The 19954-nt window shown below is 44.8% G+C and overlaps 1 protein-coding gene across 3 annotated transcripts; it reads right to left on the bottom strand.

The window, feature by feature from the left end:
* Window positions 1-835: 835 nt before the first annotated feature.
* Znf709l (zinc finger protein 709 like) lies at window positions 836-11958 on the bottom strand. 3 transcript variants are annotated; one of them, XM_039082259.2, is made up of 4 exons: window positions 11337-11837; window positions 6859-6985; window positions 6614-6674; window positions 836-4553 (listed from the first exon to the last, which is right to left on the bottom strand). In XM_039082259.2, the coding sequence occupies exons 2-4, from the start codon at window positions 6890-6892 to the stop codon at window positions 2825-2827; spliced, it is 1824 nt and encodes a 607-aa protein (XP_038938187.1). In that variant the 5' UTR covers window positions 6893-6985; window positions 11337-11837; the 3' UTR covers window positions 836-2824. The 3 variants fall into 3 exon arrangements, with proteins under 3 accessions (XP_038938187.1, XP_063120789.1, NP_001396167.1); NM_001409238.1 differs by lacking the exon at window positions 11337-11837 and adding an exon at window positions 11844-11958 and having other exon boundaries at window positions 2169-4553; XM_063264719.1 differs by lacking the exons at window positions 6614-6674; window positions 6859-6985; window positions 11337-11837 and adding an exon at window positions 5243-6592.
* Window positions 11959-19954: the final 7996 nt, after the last annotated feature.

Here is a 19954-nt window from a genome sequence, read left to right as displayed (position 1 = left end):
ATGTATATTTCTGTCTACAGGTATATCCATACATAGGTGTATAGGTATATGTGTATGGATTTAAGTATGGATAAACACTTATGGAATTGATGAGACAGGTGATTGGGCCCAGGCAAAGTGTGTGTGTGTGTGTGTGTGTGTGTGTGTGTGTGACTTTTCCCCTTTCCTTTTCTTTCTGGCACATGAAGAGTTAATGAACTCTGAGCCTCTAGCCTGGTCAGTGAGGAGCCCTTGAGTCAGAGAGAAAAGAGCTCAAATAACTAAGCTTTTTTTTCCTTCTTAATCCCCTGCCTCTACCAGCAGGAGTTAATTGCCAGAAGCCAGCTGCTTTGGGCCACAAAATAGCAAAGCCTTAAAGAAGACAGAAATTGGGAAAAGGTAAAGCAGCTTTGACCACTTCCTCTTTCACTGTATGCCTCGGTTTACCCTGTGATGCTGGGCTGGACCCTGGCTGTTCAGTGGCAGAGCACTTATCTATCATGTTCAGAGAGATGGGTTCCATTCTCAACTCCATAAAACAAACAATAAAAATAGATTTTAAAAAAACACAAAAAGTACCATGACTGAGAATATACAAGAATAAAAAATGTCATGCTCACATGTGTGTGGCAATTACACAGACAGCATAGAAAGGTTCTTCTTTCCTGCCCCAAACAAGCCTCTCTGGATCAGAAATGAATGAGCCAGGCATGAAGGGGCATGCCCATAACCTCAAAACTCAGGATTCTGAGGCAGAAGGATTACAAATTTGAAGGTGAAAGACTCCCAGAGTTGGGAGACCCTCACTCAAGTCTCGGGATGACGCAACCCCCCAAGAACTCACAAGAGACAGTCCTTGCTGTAATCACATGAGGTTTATTGATAGGAACCAGTGTACTGGGGTCGAGACTCTTATCCCACGCAGGGGTAGAGGAATTCGGCCCCAAGTAGCTGGGAGAAGGGGTATTTAAAGGAAGAAACCACAACCCAAGTGGGTAGGGATGGCGTCATTGAAAAATGTTGAGAATACCTGTGAAAAATCACAAGGAGAAGCTTCCTGTTTCTCAAGATTGTAATCTAACTTTATGGTCAGCCAGTTCCTGGGAGAAGCTTCCTGTTTCTCAAGATTGTTCTTTAAGATTTTAATCTAACTTTATGGTCAGCTAGTTCCTGGGAGAGAGTTGCTGAACCAGCTGGTGTAATTACTCAATTCTGTGGTCAGCTAGTTCCTGGAACATGCAGTTCCAGGGCCCGACCAGTTTCTTTCTTCTGCTTTAAACTTTTGTCTGGGGGGGGGGGGGCAACCTTAAAACTTCTACCTTTCGAGGGCCCTGGTACTAGACAGAATATCTATGCCCCCTTTAAAAAACTTAAATAATAAAAAGAATGATTGAAATCTGTGATGAGGTAGAGAGCCGGTTCAATTGTTAACAGTAGGTACTGCTGTTGGAGAGAACCTCAGTTTTATTCCCAGGTCTCTTGTCATCGGGTGGCTCACGACTTCCTGTAATTCTACTTCTTAGGGATCCAAAACCTTCTTCTGGACTGTGTGGACACCTACATTCATGTTTACAGAACCACAAATATGTACAGCTAAAAGTAATAAAAATAAATCACTCTTTAAAAAATATGAATAAGAAGATTAGGACACAAGGAAAATTCTCACCAATAACTAAATTGTTTTTTTTAAAAGCTCATTAAAAAATTAAATAATTTTTATATCAGCAATATACTTCCCTTCACTAATGACTCCAACAGACTTGGAAAAGGAAAATTAGTAACAAGTTTAATAAAACATTATTTATAAAGCCAGACATAGTGGCACATGCTTTTAATCCCAGCACTCAGGAGGCAAAGGAAGGCAGATCCCTGAGTTTGAGGCCAGCCTGGTCTCCAAAATGAGTTCTAAGATAGCCAGGGCTACACAGAGAAACCCTGTCTCAAAACAAACAAACAAACAAACAAACAAACAAACAAACCCACTACTGGGCTTGAGATGTTCAGCAGTTAAAAGCACTGGCTGCTCTTCCAGAGGCTCCAAGTTCAATTCTCAGCAACTACATAGTGATTCACAACCATATGTAATGGGATCTGATACCCTCTTCTGGTGTTGTCTGAAGACAGCACAGTGTACCCATACATAAAATAAAAAATGTAGTAACTGCCACACAAAAAAACCCCACTACTTATTTAACTTTTGTACTATTGTTTAATGATGATTTTCAGAATAATCTAACCTCACTGTTCACATAAGCAAAGGTAACAGAAATCTATAGTCCAGAGTCACAGTTTCTTTCAATTTTACATTTCTTAAATTTTATTACAAACTTACATGGGAATGTCCCAATATTATCTACACTTATAGGATTCCTTTACAATGGGTGTCTTCATGAGCTCACAAGTTCTCAAATGAGTATCATGTGATCATTCACTAAGATGGGAAACTAATCATTATTTTTCACTTAAGGGTCCTATGCAGTGAATCTTTTCATGTGCTTTCCAGGACACAGACTACTGATGGTTTCCCAAGCTTGCTTCATCAAGCTACTGTGTAATGCAAGTTTGTGATTTCCAGGTAACTGAGCAAACTGAGAGCTTTTACACATTACTTAACATACAAGGTTTATTTTTCCCTTATGTATCTTTGTGGCCTCATTAAGTTGCATAGCCACTGAAGGCTTCCCCATCACATAAGAGTCACAGGGTTTTTTCTAGGATTCACAACTAGAGAAATGGTTTTCCAGTTATACTTTGTTACAGTGTTTCTCTAAGCAAAAATATTTTCATATCTTCAAAGGGCAGTGGAATAATGGGAGGTTTTAACACATGATTTTCATTTAAAAGATCATTGTCCATTATGAGTTCTTCCATGTACTCTAAAGGAGCGAGAACATCTGAAGGCCTTCCCACACTGCTGACATTCATAGGGTTTCTCTCCAGTGTGAGTTCTTTCATGGATCTGAAAAGATCGAGCACAACTGAAGGCCTTGTGGCATTGTTGACACTCATAGGGTTTCTCTCCCGTGTGAGTCCTTTCATGCATTCGGGCAGAACTGGAGCAGCTGAAGGTCTTATTGCACTGCTTACACTCATACGGTTTCTCTCCAGTGTGTGTTCTTTCGTGTATCCGAATGGAGCTGGGGCAACTGAAGGCCTTACCGCACTGCTTACATTCATACGGTTTCTCTCCAGTGTGTGTTCTTTCATGAATCCGAATGGAGCTGGAACAGCTGAAGGCCTTACCGCACTGTTTACACTCATAGGGCTTCTCTCCAGTATGAGTCCTCTGATGCATGCGAAAAGAACTGGAAAAGCTGAAGGCCTTACCACACTGCTTACATTCATAGGGTTTCTCTCCGGTATGAATTCGTTCATGTATTCGAAAGGAACTAGAACAGCTAAAAGCCTTACCACACTGCTTACACTCATAGGGTTTCTCTCCTGTATGAGTCCTTTCATGAATTCTAACAGAACTGGAACAGCTGAAGGCCTTACCACACTGCTTACATTCATGGGGCTTCTCTCCTGTGTGGGTCCTCTCATGCATGCGAAAGGAGCTGGAGCAGCTGAAGGCCTTACCACACTGTTTACACTCATAGGGCTTCTCTCCCGTGTGTGTTCGCTTGTGAATTTGAAAGGAGCTGGGGCAATCGAAGGCTTTCCCACACTCCTTACACTTGTAAGGCCCATTTCCAGTATGCATTATCATGTGCCTCCGGAAGTTTGGCAGAGAAATGAAGGCTTTCCCACACTCCTTACAATCATAAGGCTTCTCTCCAGTGTGAATTTTTTCATGTTTGCGAAAGGAGCTGGGGAAACTAAAGGCTTTGCCACATTTTCTACATTTATATGGTTTTTCTCCAGTGTGAATCCTCTCGTGACTTCGGAAAGACGTGAGGCAACTGAGAGCTTTCCCACACTGCTTACACTGATAAGGCTTTTCCCCAGTGTGGGTCCTTTCATGTATCTGAAAGGTTTGGTAATATCTGAAGGTTTTTCCACACCATCTACACTCATATGGTTTCTCTCCGGAGTGAGTTCGTTCATGGTTTCGAAACGAGCTGGGGTGGCTGAAGGTCTTCCCACACTCCCTACATTTATAGGGTTTCTCTCCAGTGTGGGTCCTCATGTGTCCTCGGTAGGTAGTGTGATAAATGAAAGCTTTGCCACATTCCTTACACGTGTAGGGCTTCTCTCCTGTGTGAGTCCTCTTGTGTATCTGAAAGGAACTGGGCCAGCTGAAAGCCTTACCACACTGCTTACATTTATAGGGTTTCTCTCCAGTGTGGGTCCTCTCGTGTATTCGAAATGAACTTTGAAAAATGAATGTTTTCCCACAGTCCTTACACTGGTATGATGTTCCTCCGAATATGTGACTCCCACACCATGCATGCTTGCTATGACACTGAGTGTGCCTTTTAAGAGAGGACAAACATGAGTAAACTTTCCCGCATACTCTGCATTCGTAGGGTTTTACTCCGGGGAGAACATTCTTCTGTTTAAGAACTGGAACCTGGGTGACGATTTCCCTGGGTGAACTTTCCCATTCACGTGGTCTCTGTTCTATGTGAGCGCTGTGAGAATGAAAATCATATGATCAATGGTTTCTCTATTAACAATTTTACAATCAGTAAGGATGTCATAAACGTATGTTATACTTTCCCTACTTTCAAAGAGCATGTATATAATGAATACTCTGAAAGAGTTTAAGCATCGATATTATGAAAACAGAGATACTGGGGCTGGAGAGTGACTCAGCAGTTGAGCACTAGCTCTTGCAGATGACTGAGATTCTGCTCCTGGCTCACAACCGTCTGTGAATTCAGATCTAAAGGATCCACCCCTTCTAACCTCCACATGTGCTAGGCAATGACGCAAAACATTCATACACATAAAATAAAATAAGTACATTTAAAAAATTTAAGAGATATTCATAATGTGTGGTTTCTTTTTTTTCTATTTTCAAATGTAGTTTCTTAATACTGTTTCAAAGTGAGCTGTTCTTTGAATACTGCACAGCTGTGTCATTTTGAAAAGTTCTTGGTGATCTAGGTGATTGTGGTGCACACCTTTAATCCCAGCACTCAGGTGGCAGAGACAGGTGGATTTCAGTGAGTTCAAGGTCAGCCCAATCTACAGAGTGAGTTCCAGGACAGCCAGGGCTACAGAGAGAAACCTTGTCTCAAAAAAAAAAAAAAAAAGAAAAAAGAAAAAAGAAAAACAATAGTGAAGAAAAAAGCATATATGAAAAAAGAGCACTCACTGGCTGCTCTCACAGAGGACCTGAGTTTGGCTTCCAGCATCCACGTGTGGTGCACATAATCACCTTTAACTCTGGCTCACCAAGGAATTTGATGCTCTCTGGTTTCTGTGGGAACCTGCACTTGTGTGTACATGCCCACACAGAGACATATAAGTTAAGAAAAAAAACATAAAAACACGGAAGAGAGGCTGGAGAGATGGCTCTGTGGTTAAGGCCACTTGCTGTTCCTCCAGAGCACCCGAGTTTGGTTCTCACCGACACTGGTTTGTAACTCTGGGTAACCCAACATCCTTTTCTGGCACTCCCATACACACACAAATAATTTAAAATAAATATTTACATTTTTAACTATTTGTGTGTATGCACCTGCTTGTCTATATGTGTACAATGTGGGTGCAGTACCCATGGAAGCCAGAAGGGGCCATCATATCTCCTGGAGCTGAAATTACTAAAGGTTATGAATCACTTGATTTCAGTGCTGAGAACTGTACCCAGGTCATCACAAAAGCAACAAGTACCTTTAGCCACTCAGTCAACCCTCCAGTAAAGATAAAATCTTAAAAAAAAAAAAATCATGGAATTTTTCTAAAATAGGTGTTGAGGTTTGGTCCTTTGTTATTTATTGTAAGGCTAAGTGCAGGCCCCCAGAATCTGGTTGTTCCAGAGATGAAAGAGGTCCCATGTAGACCTTGCCCCCAGTTATTTCTGATTGGTAATGAGCACACCAACTGCCAATAGCTGGGCAGGAGAGACATAGGTGGGGTTTAAGTTTCCTGGGCTTGGGACCTGAGAAGAAGGAGCAGGAGGAGGAGGGAGAAGCCGCCATGGGTTAAGTGAGCCATAAAAACATGGCCCTGCAGGCTGGCCAACTGGAGTTAAGAGCAGCCCAGGTGACACATAGTATAAATGACTTGGGGTTACTGATAGGAAAGTATATTCTAATAGCACAGAGGGTGGTATCCGCCCAGCTCTTGTGCTGTTTAAGGCTTATTGTAAATATAAAGTCTGTGTGTGTCTTTCATCTGGGGACTACAGGCTCAAAGGCCCAGAAGAAAGCCTGGGTTGAAATTAAATAATTTCAAGTGCAAGATGTAATATATATTTTACTCAAAATATAAATATTCATATTTTATATGATAAAATAATATAATAAGTTTAAATATATAAAAATAAACACGGGGGTTGGGGATTTAGCTCAGTGGTAGAGCGCTTGCCTAGCAAGCACAAGGCCCTGGGTTCGGTCCCCAGCTCCGAAAAAAAATAAATAAATAAATAAACAAACAAACACGAAGCTGGAGTTTTGCTGTTGTTTCCAATGACATACTAAGACTCCACCGTGGAACTCCAGCTTCTTCGATGAGCATGACTTACCTTATGTCTCTTTCCTGGGTTTTACACTGATCCCCAGTGCTCTGGTTTTCCCAATTTCCCCCTAAAAGGGAAAAAAATTACAAATGACAGAAAAATCCACAGGTTCTATGTCCACAAGGAACCATCATAATCTAGCATACTTACTTACAAAGTATTCCTTTCCCACATGCTGACCAGTGAAATCTCATTAATGAGCAGGAAACATCTGCTCTTTAATTAACCAGGATAAGGAATTCCATTCTTACCAACAGAAGCCAAGTTAGTGAAGATTTCGAGCATCACATCTCGGTACAGTTCCCTCTGAGAAGTGTCCAGCAGAGCCCACTCATCACGGCTGAAGTTCACAGTTACATCCTCGAAAGTCACTGAGTCCTAAAATGTCCCATGCATTGAATGTAAAGGAGAACGAACAACACTCATCTCATGAAGAGATTTACACGATTCTGCGTCCTACAACACATCTGTAACACAGTCCTTAACTACAAGGTCTGTCTATACTCAGCTGCTCAAAAATTTAACAACATGAGATCTTTCAAGTTATTTCTACTGCAGGACTATGTCCAGTCCATATCCACTGTGCTCTGATAAAAGGATGGATGCAGAGCATCCTGGAGAAATTTTATATAAATTAAAATTTTTATTTTAGGTGAGAAAAATTTTCCATCTCCTGCCTTAGTATAAACCATATCACAAACCATGCCATAAAATACATCAACTCTGTATGATGGCTTAATGGGACACGGACACTCAGAGAGAGAGAGAGAGAGAAAGAGAGAGAGAGAGAGAGAAGAGAGAGAGAGAGAATTTATTATAGTAACACAGATGAAAATAGGAAGTCAGCCAGGTGTGCTGGGGCATACCTTTAATCCCACTACTCTGAAAGCAGGTCTCTCTGAGTTAAAGGCCAGTCTGGTCTACAAAGTGAATTCCCAGGGTTTTGTTTTTTTTTTTTTTTTTTTTTTCTTTTTCCGGAGCTGGGGACCGAACCCAGGGCCTTGCGCTTGCTAGGCAAGGGCTCTACCACTGAGCTAAATCCCCAACCCCAAATCCCCAGGGTTTTACACAGAAAAACCCTATCTCAGAACAAAAAAGGAAGAAAGAAAGAAAGAAAGAAAGAAAGAAAGAAAGAAAGAAAGAAAGAGAGAGAGAGAGAGAGAGAAAGAAAAGAAAGAAAGAAAGAAAGAAAGAAAGAAAGAAAGAAAGAAAGGAAGGAAGGAAGGAAGGAAGGAAGGAGCGAGGAGATAAAGGGGAGGAGGTAGAATGGGACAGAAAGTCTGTGGAATTTCAACTGGCTACATCACTAAAAGTAATAGATCAAACGTAGTTGAATGAAAATGTTCTTTTAGAGAACTAGTCATTGTAACATGTATGAGATGTATATCACAGATTCTACTGTTCCTGTTCTCTTCCTCCCACTTGATGCAGCCAGGAGGGTATATCAAAGTCAGAACACAGATACAAGTGCCCCAGGAGGCTCCTGTACCCAGAGGCACTGGGCAGCTTCTCCCTAGTCCTTAGCACGCAGAAGACAGAAAGAAGATCAGGTACTAGAGTAGTTCCTCCTCCAAGAACCTCAACTGTGCCTCTCAATCACACTGGCTTCCAAGAGGAAAGGGTTAGCTGCAATCTTCCCAATGGGGCTACAGTATCTGACCCACAACAAAGCAAAGGAACAAAACCCAGTGTTGCTGTTGGTATCTAATTGCTCCCCACTCCCCAGCAACACCACCTGGTGGCTGTTGCTATGGCAATGGCCATACATTCCCAGTATACCTTTGGCTTAATTCCCAGCTTCACCTTGGAGCAGTTACCTCATATTCCAAATAAAAGGCAGACATTTTCTGCCTTCTCCCTCTTTCTCTTCTTTCTCTCGTCCTTTCCCCTTGTCTCATTCTCCCATTAAATCTCTCCACCTGGAACCATGTTGGCTTGACGTTCTTTACTCCTGGTCCCAGTCCATATTTAAAAAACAACAGCTGCACTGCAGTTGGAAAGGCCTTTAGTGAAGCTAGCAATGGCTACATTCTAAAGGTTCACTTTGAATCTTCCAAGTATCATAGAAGGAGGAAAATCTTTAGGAGGTGAGGCCCAGTAAAGAAAATTGTAACAAAGCAACCTTTGGAAATACTTTACATATTTCTAGATTTCATATATTTTACATTAATGAAAATGTGAGCATTTAAATCCATTCAACGTGACAAATCCAGAGGCAGACAATGCTGACAGCCTAGACCATGAGAAACGAAGGAGGGAGGGAGGGAGGGAGGGAGGGAGGGAGGAGAGAAGGGAAGAAGGGAAGAAGGGAGAGAGGAGAGAAGGAAAGAAGGGAGGAAGGAGAGAAGGGAAGAAGGGAGGGAGGAGAGAAAGGAGGAAGGGAGAGAGTGAGGGAGGGAGGAGAGAAAGGAGGGAGGGAGGGAGGGAGGGAGGAGAGAAAGGAGGGAGGGAGGGAGGGAGGGAGAGAGGAGAGAAAGGAGGGAGGGAGGGAGGGAGGGAGGGAGGGAGGGAGGGAGGGAGGGAGGGAGGAAGAGAGGGAAGGAGGGAGGACGACAACCCTCAGTTGATCTGACCTAGGGTAAAAATGTCTCCAAAAGAAAAGTCAGCCCTAGGGTTAAATTGTCCTGTCCCGGGCTGGAGAGATGGCTCAGCAGTTAAGTGCACTGACTGCTCTTCCAGAGGTCCTGAGTTCAATTCCCAGCAACCACAGGGTGGCTCACAACCATCTGTAATGAGATCTGATGCCCTCTTCTGGTGTGTCTGAAGACAACTACAGTGTACTCCTCTACAAAATAAATAAATAAATCTTTTAAAAAAAAAATTGTCCTGTCCCCAGTTCCAATGCCTGTGAGGAAGGTACACTGACAGAGAAAGGTAACATCTAAAGTTGCTCAGACTAATCACACCTGCAGCCATGTCTGTTACTTCAAACTTTAAGAAAAATATGCTAAAGCTCAAGCTGCTTTTCCTTTGCTCGTGCTGCCTGCTGCTCTTGCTTGCCCAGCAACAAAATATATAAAAAAATCATGTTCTATCGAGACTTTACCATTCAGTGTCTGTCCTCTCAGTGGGCTTGGTGTTAGAGCTATTTTAAAAGTAATAATCTTTCTGCTATCCCAGCTAGCTCCATAATAAATGAGACAGAGATGGTAAGATTTGTTTAATCAAGGTTTACGGCACAGTGACTGTGCAGTTTTTAATCTGTTCTATTCCTCTAAACTACTCTGGCTACCTCCAAGCCACCCCAGGACACTTGCATTTAGTATTGGTCTGGCTCTCTCTGCTCCAGCTGTGTTCTTATGGTCACCCCTGGACCTGTTCCTAGTGGCAAATGCCTCTCCTCTCCCTCTCTACCCTTCCTTTGTCTGGGATTGGAGTCCCGCCCTATTCTCTCCTCTGCTCAGCCATTGGCTGACCAGCTTTTATTGACAATACAGAGAATAGGGAAAAATGTTTACACAACATTAAGACTGGAGATTCTTAGAATAAGCATCACAATACCAGGTCTGGGATGCAATCAAATATGGAGGCAGAGAAATCAGCATTTGAATAAGACAAGGTTAACTTTACACAATGCACAATAACATTATTCCTGCATCTCCAAACTCAGTCCTTTACAGATCTGATCCAGTCCACAGGATGTGTGCATCTAGAAAAGCTAGTAGGAAGAAACCTAAGAGTTTTCTAAAACATAGCTACCAGTACTTATTTCTGTTTTCCTGTCACAAAAATAGTTGTAGGGATGGGCTGGGAGTAGGGAATGCTGGAGAGATGGCTCAGTGGTTACAAGCACTTGCTCTCCTACAGAATGTGGGTTTGGATCCTGACTGAAATGGTGAAGAAATGACTGCTCCCAGGAAGGCTGGGGTCATTTATTGTAGATATGAGGAAGAACATAGCCAGAGGCATCTGCAAGGGTCCAGACTGAAGCAGCCCATGGAGCGGGGCGGGAATGCTGAGCAAAATGGTCAGAGAGAGGGAGCAATGAGGGTACCTGGGAACCCAGAGAGCTAGAGGCAAAATGACGGAGGTTATATTGAAATCGGAGTAGCTGGGGGAAGGGATCCAGTCCAGTGTTTGGGCTGGAGAATTTAGGGTAGTGGGTAGGGTATGCCAGACAGAATGACCCAGAACAAGCGTTGCTGAGGGAGACTGGCTGCCAAAGCTCTCTTTAATATGTTAAATAGGTGGGTGCACGCATGCACACACACGGACATGTACGCGCAGGCCCGGATACACACACGTGCGCGCACGCGCGCGCACACACACACACACACACACACACACACACACACACAGCATACACTCAACACAGACACACAAAAACAACAAAACATTTTATCTAATAGCCACAGTACCATCAAGATGGCTCAGCAGGTAGGAGTGCTTGCCTAGCAAGCGCAAGGCCCTGGGTTCGGTCCCCAGCTCCGAAAAAAAGAAAAAAACAAACCAAAACAAAACAAAAAAACAAAACGCCCAAGCAGAGCTGTAACACTTAGACACAGACACACACACCTTTCACAATAGGTATATAATTTCAAAAAGAGTAAAAAAAAAATTGTTAAAGAAAAGAAAGCCAGTTCCTTCGTTCCAAGCCTATAATTAAAACACTGCCTCTGGCTGGAATTCAGCACTGGTGACAGTTGACATAGATGTAATCCAAAGGAGAGAAGAGTTGGCATTTGGAAACCTGGGGATTTAAGGAGAGCTGAGAATATTAGAGGTTTACATTCGGAAACTTTAACGGGTCCCCGTTATTCGGAGGTTGGGAATTCCGAGCCGGGAGTCACAACACTGAGCCGATCGAAGCCAATTCGAGCTGCGCAGAGCCAGGGACAGAGCCGAAGCTAGGCGGACAGAGGACCGCAGAGCCCCACAGACAAGCCGGGTGGGGCCGGGTGGGGCCGGGTGGGGCCGAGAGGGGCCGAGGGGGGCCGAGGGGGGCCGAGGGGAGCCGAGAGGGGCCGAGGGGAGCCGAGAGGGGACGAGGGGAGCCGAGAGGGGCCGAGAGGGGCCGAGAGGGGCCGAGAGAAGCCGAGAGAGGCCGAGAGGGGCCGAGAGGAGCCGAGCGGAGCCGAGCGGAGCCGAGCGGAGGCGAGTGCCGCCGAACCTGGCCGAGCCAGCGAAGGTCCCTTGCGCAGACTCCACCGCTGAGGTAGAAGCTCGCTCTGGTTGTGTAGGGCTGCGTCGGGTTACAGCTACCCATCCCCGCCCTCGGCCAGCCCGCCTCACTCACCATTTCCCGGCGCCCTCCCAAGCTCCCGCCTCCGTGACTGAGACCCCGTATGAACTTGACTGAAATAGAGTCAGGAGAGCGGCCTTCTCCGCGCCCACGGCCTCCGTCTCTCCCACGCCTATACGCTGGCGTCTCTGATTGGACAGCTGGTGCGGACACGCCCCTTTGCCTGAATGACAGCTGAGCACCAAGATTCTCAGCGCGGAGTTTGTCACCTAAATTAGGCATCTTTGTGGTTTTAATGAGGATTTATTCTTCGACCAGAGACTGCTTTTTGCTGTTCATCTCAGCTCCCTCTGTATGGGGGACGTGAGTGGACGCAGGAAATTACAGATTCCCTTTCTAGATTAAGCGAAGAGGCAAGGCGAAAACAAAGAATAAACAGGGCCTGCAAGATGGCTCAGCAGGGAAGAGGCAGCGTGAACCTGACTACCACAAGAAAAGACTCAGGAGAGCTCTCTCTCTCTCTCTCTCTCTCTCTCTCTCTCTCTCTCTCTCTCTCTCTCTCTTTCTCTCTCTCTCTCTCTCACACACACACACACACACACACACACCTCGTGCTTGTTTTAATCCTGGAATGCGAAGGGCATACTGATGTCCCTCCTCTCAGGCTTAACACAGGGCTGAGCAGCATCTCACAAACTATGTATGATCCACAGTTACTTAAAAGTGAACTCACCATACCTAAATACAAACACTTAAAAGTGTCCTCAACAGACTTGAAGAAATGTCCCCGTAGTTAAAAGCACTTTCTGCTCTTTAAGAGGACCCTGGTTCAGTTCCCAGCCCCGACACCGCAGCTCATAACCACCCGTAACTCCTACTCCATGTCATCCAATGCCTTCTTCTGACCTCCAGGGGCACCGCAAGCACACAGTGCACAGATCTACATACATACATGCAAAGCACTCAAAGCACATTCAATAAAGAGAATTCTTTTCTAAAATTAAATTAAAAATAAAGTGGTGAAGCATGCCAAATTTTTAATTGAGATCAAAGCTAGCCTAACCAACATAGTTAGTTATTGGCCCAGAAAAGGCTACACCATAACACCCTGTCTCAAATGTAATATAAAATAAAATATACGAACTGAAGAGCTGGCTCCGTGGTGAAGCACTTCTCTTGGAGAGGACCTGGCTTTGGCTCCTAGCACCCACATGTGACTAATGACAGTCTTTAATCCCAGTTCCAGGGAATTGTTATACAGTAGATAAGTAAATCTTTACCTTAAATATTGGTGGACTCGGGATATGGCTCAGAGATAGACCGCATCTCTAACATGTAGATTTGGGTTTGCCCCCTTAGCACACCAAGCCATGTTTTTAAAATGCCCTCAGTTAAACAAATGTAATTAAAAAGCGACTGTAACATATCTAAACATAGACACTTTAATCTTGAAGCAGGGCCTGGTCCGAGGCCAGCCTGGTCTGCAAAGTGAGTTCCTGGTATAGTGAGAGACTGTGAAGATGCAGACAGAATAGCAAAAGGTGGGGAGAGCCTCGCAGTTTCAAGGGGGTACGTTGAGGTGGGAGGCAGTGTGTAAGTTGGAACAAATACATGTTTCAAAAAAAATAAAAAAGGAGTATTTGTTCACATATATGTATGTGTGACTGGTACCTGTGGAGGTCAGAAGAGGGCACTGGATCTCCTGGAAGTAAGTCACCGTAAAGATGCTGGGAATTGAACTCAGGTCCTCTGGAAGAGCAGCAAGTGCTCTTAACCACTGAGCCATCTCTCCAGCCCCAGGCATACATGAATTTCGAGGGCTTCCTCATGAGGTTTCTTGATAACACGAGTTCATAGGGAACAGCATGTTTTGTTTTGTTTTGTTTTGTTTTGAGACAGGTTCCCACACTACAGCCTAGGCTGACTTCAAATTTGTGGCGATCCTTTGATTTCAGCTCCATTACTATTTACCTTTACGAGTGTGAGTGTTTTACCTACATGTTTGTCTGTGCACCATATGCTTGTCTGGTGTCCACAGAAGCAAAAAGAGGGCATCTGAGCCTCTGGCGCTGGAGTTACAGGTGGTAGTGAGCCACCATATGGGTCCTGGAACTGAGCTTGAACCTGAAAGATCCCACGCAGAGAGACCCTTACTCAAGTCTTGGGAAATTGTGGACCCCAGACACAGAGAGACCATTTTGGATGTAATAAGCAAAGGCGAGGTTTATTACGGAGACCTATTACAGAGATCTCCGGGCCGATACATATCCCACACAGGAGACAGAGGTGTCCGACCCCGAGAGGCTGGGAGAAAGAGCATTTAAAGGCAGAGGCTGTGAGCACCAGGGGATGGGGGGATGTCAAAGGGGAAGGCACCACAAGTTACAGGATTGTTTTATGGCTCCAGGAGATAAGGGGACACCAAAAGGTTTTATGGCCCCCTGGTTCCTGGAACAGAGCTACTAAATCAGGAGATGGGTTGGGTCTTTAGGTCCTCATTATTTTTAAAGTTTGTCAGAATTGATGAAGCATCTGTATTTGAAACACCTCTGGTTAGGCTTGGGCTGCCCGGTTTCTTGGAGTGCTCTCTGCGGGACACAATGGCTGAAAAGCACAAGTAGGGGCTTCTCAGGGTCTGGAGGACATCTGGTTAAAGTATGACTCTGAGTAAGCTGGGGGGATGTCTTTGGATGGTTTATGGGTCAGTCCTCGATAGCCTGAGCTGGTTTTTGCATTCCTTTTCTTTATCTTTATGGCCTGGTACTCCTGGCGGCAGGGCTTAGCCCTGAGTCTGTGGCTTTTGGGGCTTACTCTTTTAATTTTATATTTTTAAACCTTAAATTCGTATAATTTTCCTTTCAAACCCTGTTTAGAACAGTAAGCATGCTTAACCACTGAGCCAACTCCAGCCCCATTCACCTTATTTTTTGAGGCAGGGAGATTCACTGAGCCTAGAGATCATACACTGGCTACTGAACCTTGGAGATTCACCCATCTGCCCCCCATATCCCTGTCATCACTAAAGTTGCATTTAACCAGCTTTTGTGTGGGTGCTAGAGATCTGTCTGAACTCAGGACCTCATGCTTGTGCAGTAAATACCTTACCAACTGGGCCAGCTCCTAGCCCCTATGCCCCTGGTTGGCCTAGAACTTACTATGTAGTCCAGGCTGGCTTTGAACTTTTGTGATTCTCCTGCCTTGGTTTCCCATGTGCTGGGATCACTGGTGTGTGTTTTACCGTGGACGCTCCAGTACCATGGAGAAGATATCAGATGCCCTAGGACTAGAGATATAGATGGTTATGACTGACCATGTGGGTGCTGGGAGTTGAACCCAGGTCCTCATGGTGCCAGTGTTCTTGAGCCATCTCTCCATCCCTTCATGACTTGTTCTTAAAGATCATCTCTGAACTACTGACTTTTATGTGACACCTTCACAAAGAGAGGGATTCTATTCTGTATCTAAACAATGGTCCAATGGCCCTGCATGATGGTGTAGACTTTCAATCCCAGGACTTGAGGCAGAGACAGCAGATCTCTGTGAGCTTGAGGCCAGCCTGTCTACATGGAAAGTTCCAGAAGAAAAGAAGGAGGAAAAAGAAGAAGAGGAGGAGGAAGAAGAAGTGAGGGAAAGAAAAAGGAAGGAAGGAGCAAAAGAAAGGGTCCAAATTGGTACAAATGCTAGTATCTTTTTTTTTTCTTTTTCTTTTTTTCGAAGCTGGGGACCAAACCCAGGGCCTTGTGCTTGCTAGGCAAGCGCTCTACCACTGCGCTAAATCCCCAACCCCTGCTAGTATCTTTTTTTTTTTCCAGTTAGATCGATAACTTAAAAATGCGTTTGGGGGTTTATTTTTGCTTTTTGGGTGTCCTACTAGTTTGTTCGTGGTTTGTTGTTGCTATGGTAAAACACCTATCAAAAACAACTAACAGAGAAAAGAGTTTTCACCCTAACACTTCCACTTCACAATCTTAAGTCGGGGCAGAAATTCAAGAAATTCAGTTGAGGTTGCTTTTTCCCTGAGGCTCTAGGTTGTGTGTTGAATTCAGCCGCCACTCCCGCTATAAGGATTCCACAAGAACAAGCTACTCAGCCATAACATATATGCAAGAGAACCTAGGTCAGACCCCTACAGGTCCCCGTGAGTCAGTTGATTCTGGAGCTGGAGTTGTGAATGGTTGTACGCCACTAGTCACTGGGAACTGAGCCTGGGTCCTCTGCAACAGCAACAAGTGCCTTTTTAAAAAAGATTTATTTATTTAATGTATACGAGTACACTGCCGTTGTCTTCACACATACCAGAAGAGGGCATCAGATCTCATTACAGATGGTTGTGAGCCACCATGTGGTTGCTGGAATTTGAACTCAGAACCTCTAGAAGAGCAATCAGTGCTCTTAACCACTGAGCCATCTCTCCAGCCCGAAACAAATGCTTTTAACCGCTGAATCACCTCTTCAGCCATGCAAACACACTATTTAAAATGACATGTTAGCTAGATCTGGTGGCACATGACTTTATGAAGCCCTTGTCATAACCTGAGCTTTTTGAGTTAATATTGAAACTTAATTCTCAAAGCAACAGGATTAAGAGGTGGGAGCCATGAGAGGTGATTAAGATGTCTTCATCCTCATGGATGAGAACCCTACCTCATAAAACCTTTTGTAGTGGGGCTGGAGAGATGGTTCACCAGTTAAGAAATTTACTCTTGCTGGGGATCCAAGTTTAGTTCCCAAAATCCACATTGGGCAGCTCATAACCACTTGCTACTGACAGTCTCTTCTGGATACTGAGGGCCCCTGCACTCAGAGGTCAGACCCACACACAGAAGTACACAACCACACATAAGGCTTTTGTAATTCATAAGTGTTGGAGCCTGCCAGTCAGTCAACATGGGAACCATGACTGGGGGAGTGAGGATGACTATAGGAGAGGCAGAAAGAAGATGCAGGAGACAGGTGTGGGAGGGCTGCTGGTCAACGCCACGCCGGTATTTTCTCAGTGTCTTTTAAAGGCAAGCAACACAAAGTGTGATCAATTCCACTTTACTTTATTTGTGACCACAAATCCTTATGTAGCAAGTTTATGATACACAGCGTCTATGTTTGATGTCAGCAGACTCAGTCATGGTTAACCATAAGCAAGAACTCAGTCAAACTTAACCCCAGAAGTGCTCCCCACAGATAATGCTAATGCTTATTTTGGTTCAATTTAGCAGACTCTAGTCGGTGACTGATGAACCCCATTGTTTCAGGCCTGTTGTGAGGTAACACATCACAGAGGATCCTGGGACAGTGAAGGCAGCTCACCTCACTGCTGGGAAGTCAGAGAGGAAAGGAAGGGACTGAAGTCCTGCTGTCTCCTTACGGAGCGTGTCAGGTACCAAAAGACCAGGGGCTGGAGAGATAGTGTGGAAGTTAAGACTACATACTGCTCTCCTGAGGGCCCTCATTGGATTCCAGCACCCACACCAGGCTGTTCACAACTGCAACTCTGACTTCCGGGAGCTCTAACTTCTCTGGTTTCTATGACACCTGTACAAACCTACATGCAGAGTCACATATTAAGAAAAATAATCAGGCCAGAGAGATGGCTCAGAGGTTAAGAGCACTGACTGCACTTCCAGAGGTCCTGAGTTCAATTTCCAGCAGCCACATGGTGGCTCACAACCATCTGTAATGAGATCTGGTGCCCTCTTCTGGCCTGCAGGCAGACATGCAGGCACAACACTGTATACATAATAAATAAATATTTAAAAAGAAAAAAAAAAAAACAAACTTAAATCACCTTATTTGGGGTTGGGGATTTAGCTCAGTGGTAAAGCACTTGCCTAGGAAGCGCAAGGCCCTGGGTTCTGTCCCCAGCTCCAAAAAAAAAGAACCAAAAAAAAAAAAAAAAAAAAAAAGAAAGAAAGAAAGAAAAAAAAAAAAAAAAGACAGCAAGCACTCTTAACCACTGAGCATCCCCAGCTCCAAAAAAAAAGAACCAAAAAAAAAAAAAAAAAAAAAGAAAGAAAAAAAAAAAGTCGTGGGTGACATATAGTAATCCCAGCACTTGGGAGGCTGAGGCAGTCAGATTTCGAGTTTGATCCCATCCTGGTCTACATAGTGAGTTCAGGACAGCCAGGGCTACATAGAGATCCTGTCTCAACACCATTGCCCCTACAAAAAAAGCCAAAAACAAGAACAAAAAAATCCCCAAAGACCTCATTAGGCTGACCTATTAAAGGTTCTACCACCTCCCTATAGTGTCATATTAAAAACCAAACCTTTAAACGGGCTTGTAGGGGCCTTAAAATCCAGTCTACAGCTGGGTCTATTCAGGGGTTAGAGGGCTTGCCTAGGATACCCATGACCCCAGGCTCCATCCCTATGGATGTGAGGAGGGGGATTCTAATCTCCAGAGCAATCATCAGGATTGCTGACAACTTAGAGAAGCCTCCCTGCACCACAAGTTTCGATCAGAAGGGTCACTCCCTGATCTGGGGAAATGGCTTAGCGGCTAAAACACTTGCTGTGGAAGTATGAAAATGCAAGCTCGAATCCTCAGAGCTCACGTAAAAGCCGGGAGTGGGTATTTTCCTTAGTGACTTTCCATGACCAAGTGGCACCATGACCAAGGCGAGAGATGGAGGAAGAAGTTAGTTTGGAGCTGACAAAGTGAGTCTATAATGGTGGAGCAGAGGCTCCATCCCAAAGTTTACTCTTGATTTGAAAGTTGGAGACTAGCCACACCCAGTGACACATCTCCCCCAAGATCACACTTCCTAATCTTTCCCAAACAGTTTAACCAACTAGGGACCAAGTATTCAGATGTATGAGTCTGTAGGAGCCATTCTATTTCAACCAGCACAGTAGTGACTAATCTCCATGTTCCTACAGCAAGATGGGAGGTGTACACCAGAATCGCCGGGAGCTCCTGGGCCAGGTAGCATAGTGTATGGAAACAAGAGACCTGATTCAGTCTTCAACAGGCCGACGCCTGGATTGCTCTCCACGCCTGCACTGGCACAAACTCACACACACACACACACACACACACACACACACACCACACACCACACACCACACACACCACACAACACACATACCACACACACACACCACACAACACACATACCACACACACACACACATCACACACACACACCACACACACACACACCACACACACCACACATACACACCACACATACCACATACACACACACTACACACACACACGCACACACATACACACACTACACATACACACCACACACACACACCACACACACACCACACACACACCACACACTACACACACACACACGCACACACATACACACACACACATCTCACACACATACACCCCACACACACCACACATACCACACACACACACTACACACACACACATCTCACACACATACACCCCACACACACCACACATACCACACACACACACTACACACACACACACCACACACACCACACACACACACACTACACACACACACACACACACACACACACACACACACACACACATTAAAAACAACCAATTGGGGCTGGAGAGATGGCTCAGTGGTTAAGAGCACCGGCTGCTCTTCCAGAGGTCCTGAGTTCAATTCCCAGCAACCACATGGTGGCTCACAACCATCTGTAATGGGATCTGATGCCCTCTTCTGTTGTGTCTCTGAAGACAGCTACAGTGTACTCACATAAATAAAATAAATATATTTAAAAAAAAAAAAACCAACCAATTGGAGCTGACCAGGTGGCTCGGCAGGTAAAGGCACTTGCCGGGCAAGTGTGACAACCTGAGTTTGGTCCCTAAAACCCATGTAAAGGAAGGACAGAGTGGTCGGCAGACAGTTGTCCTCTGTCCTACACAAGCACACAATCCCCCACCCACACACTGATAAATGAAAAAAGGTTCTCAAATGTTATTCTGGAAACACAGCAGAGGCTGAGGCAGGAGGACTGCTGAATTCCAGGCCACCCTGACAGCAAGAGCTCATCACGGAAAACAAATGAGCAGGCTGACAAAATGGCTCAGCAGGTGGAGAAGGCTCTTGCTGCCGACCCTAATAACCTGAGTTGCACCCCTGAAATCCATGTAAAGCGGGAGAGAATTTATACCAGAGTTATCCTCTGACCTCACACGTGCCTTTTACATTCCATCCCAA

This window comes from Rattus norvegicus, chromosome 8, assembly GCF_036323735.1.
Source record: "Rattus norvegicus strain BN/NHsdMcwi chromosome 8, GRCr8, whole genome shotgun sequence".
Taxonomy (NCBI): Eukaryota; Metazoa; Chordata; class Mammalia; order Rodentia; family Muridae; genus Rattus; species Rattus norvegicus.
The sequence above is the reverse complement of the archived record's forward strand: the minus strand, read 5'-3'. Positions and strand labels throughout refer to the sequence as shown.

Excerpts from the sequence above, each read along its gene's own strand:
- Znf709l (NM_001409238.1), bottom strand. Across the intron at positions 6,675-6,858 it reads CACTAACTTGGCTTCTGTTG|GGGGAAATTGGGAAAACCAG; the intron begins GTAAGAATGGAA and ends TTTCCCTTTTAG. Across the intron at positions 4,554-6,613 it reads ACCCAGGAAAGAGACATAAG|CGCTCACATAGAACAGAGAC; the intron begins GTAAGTCATGCT and ends TCATTCTCACAG.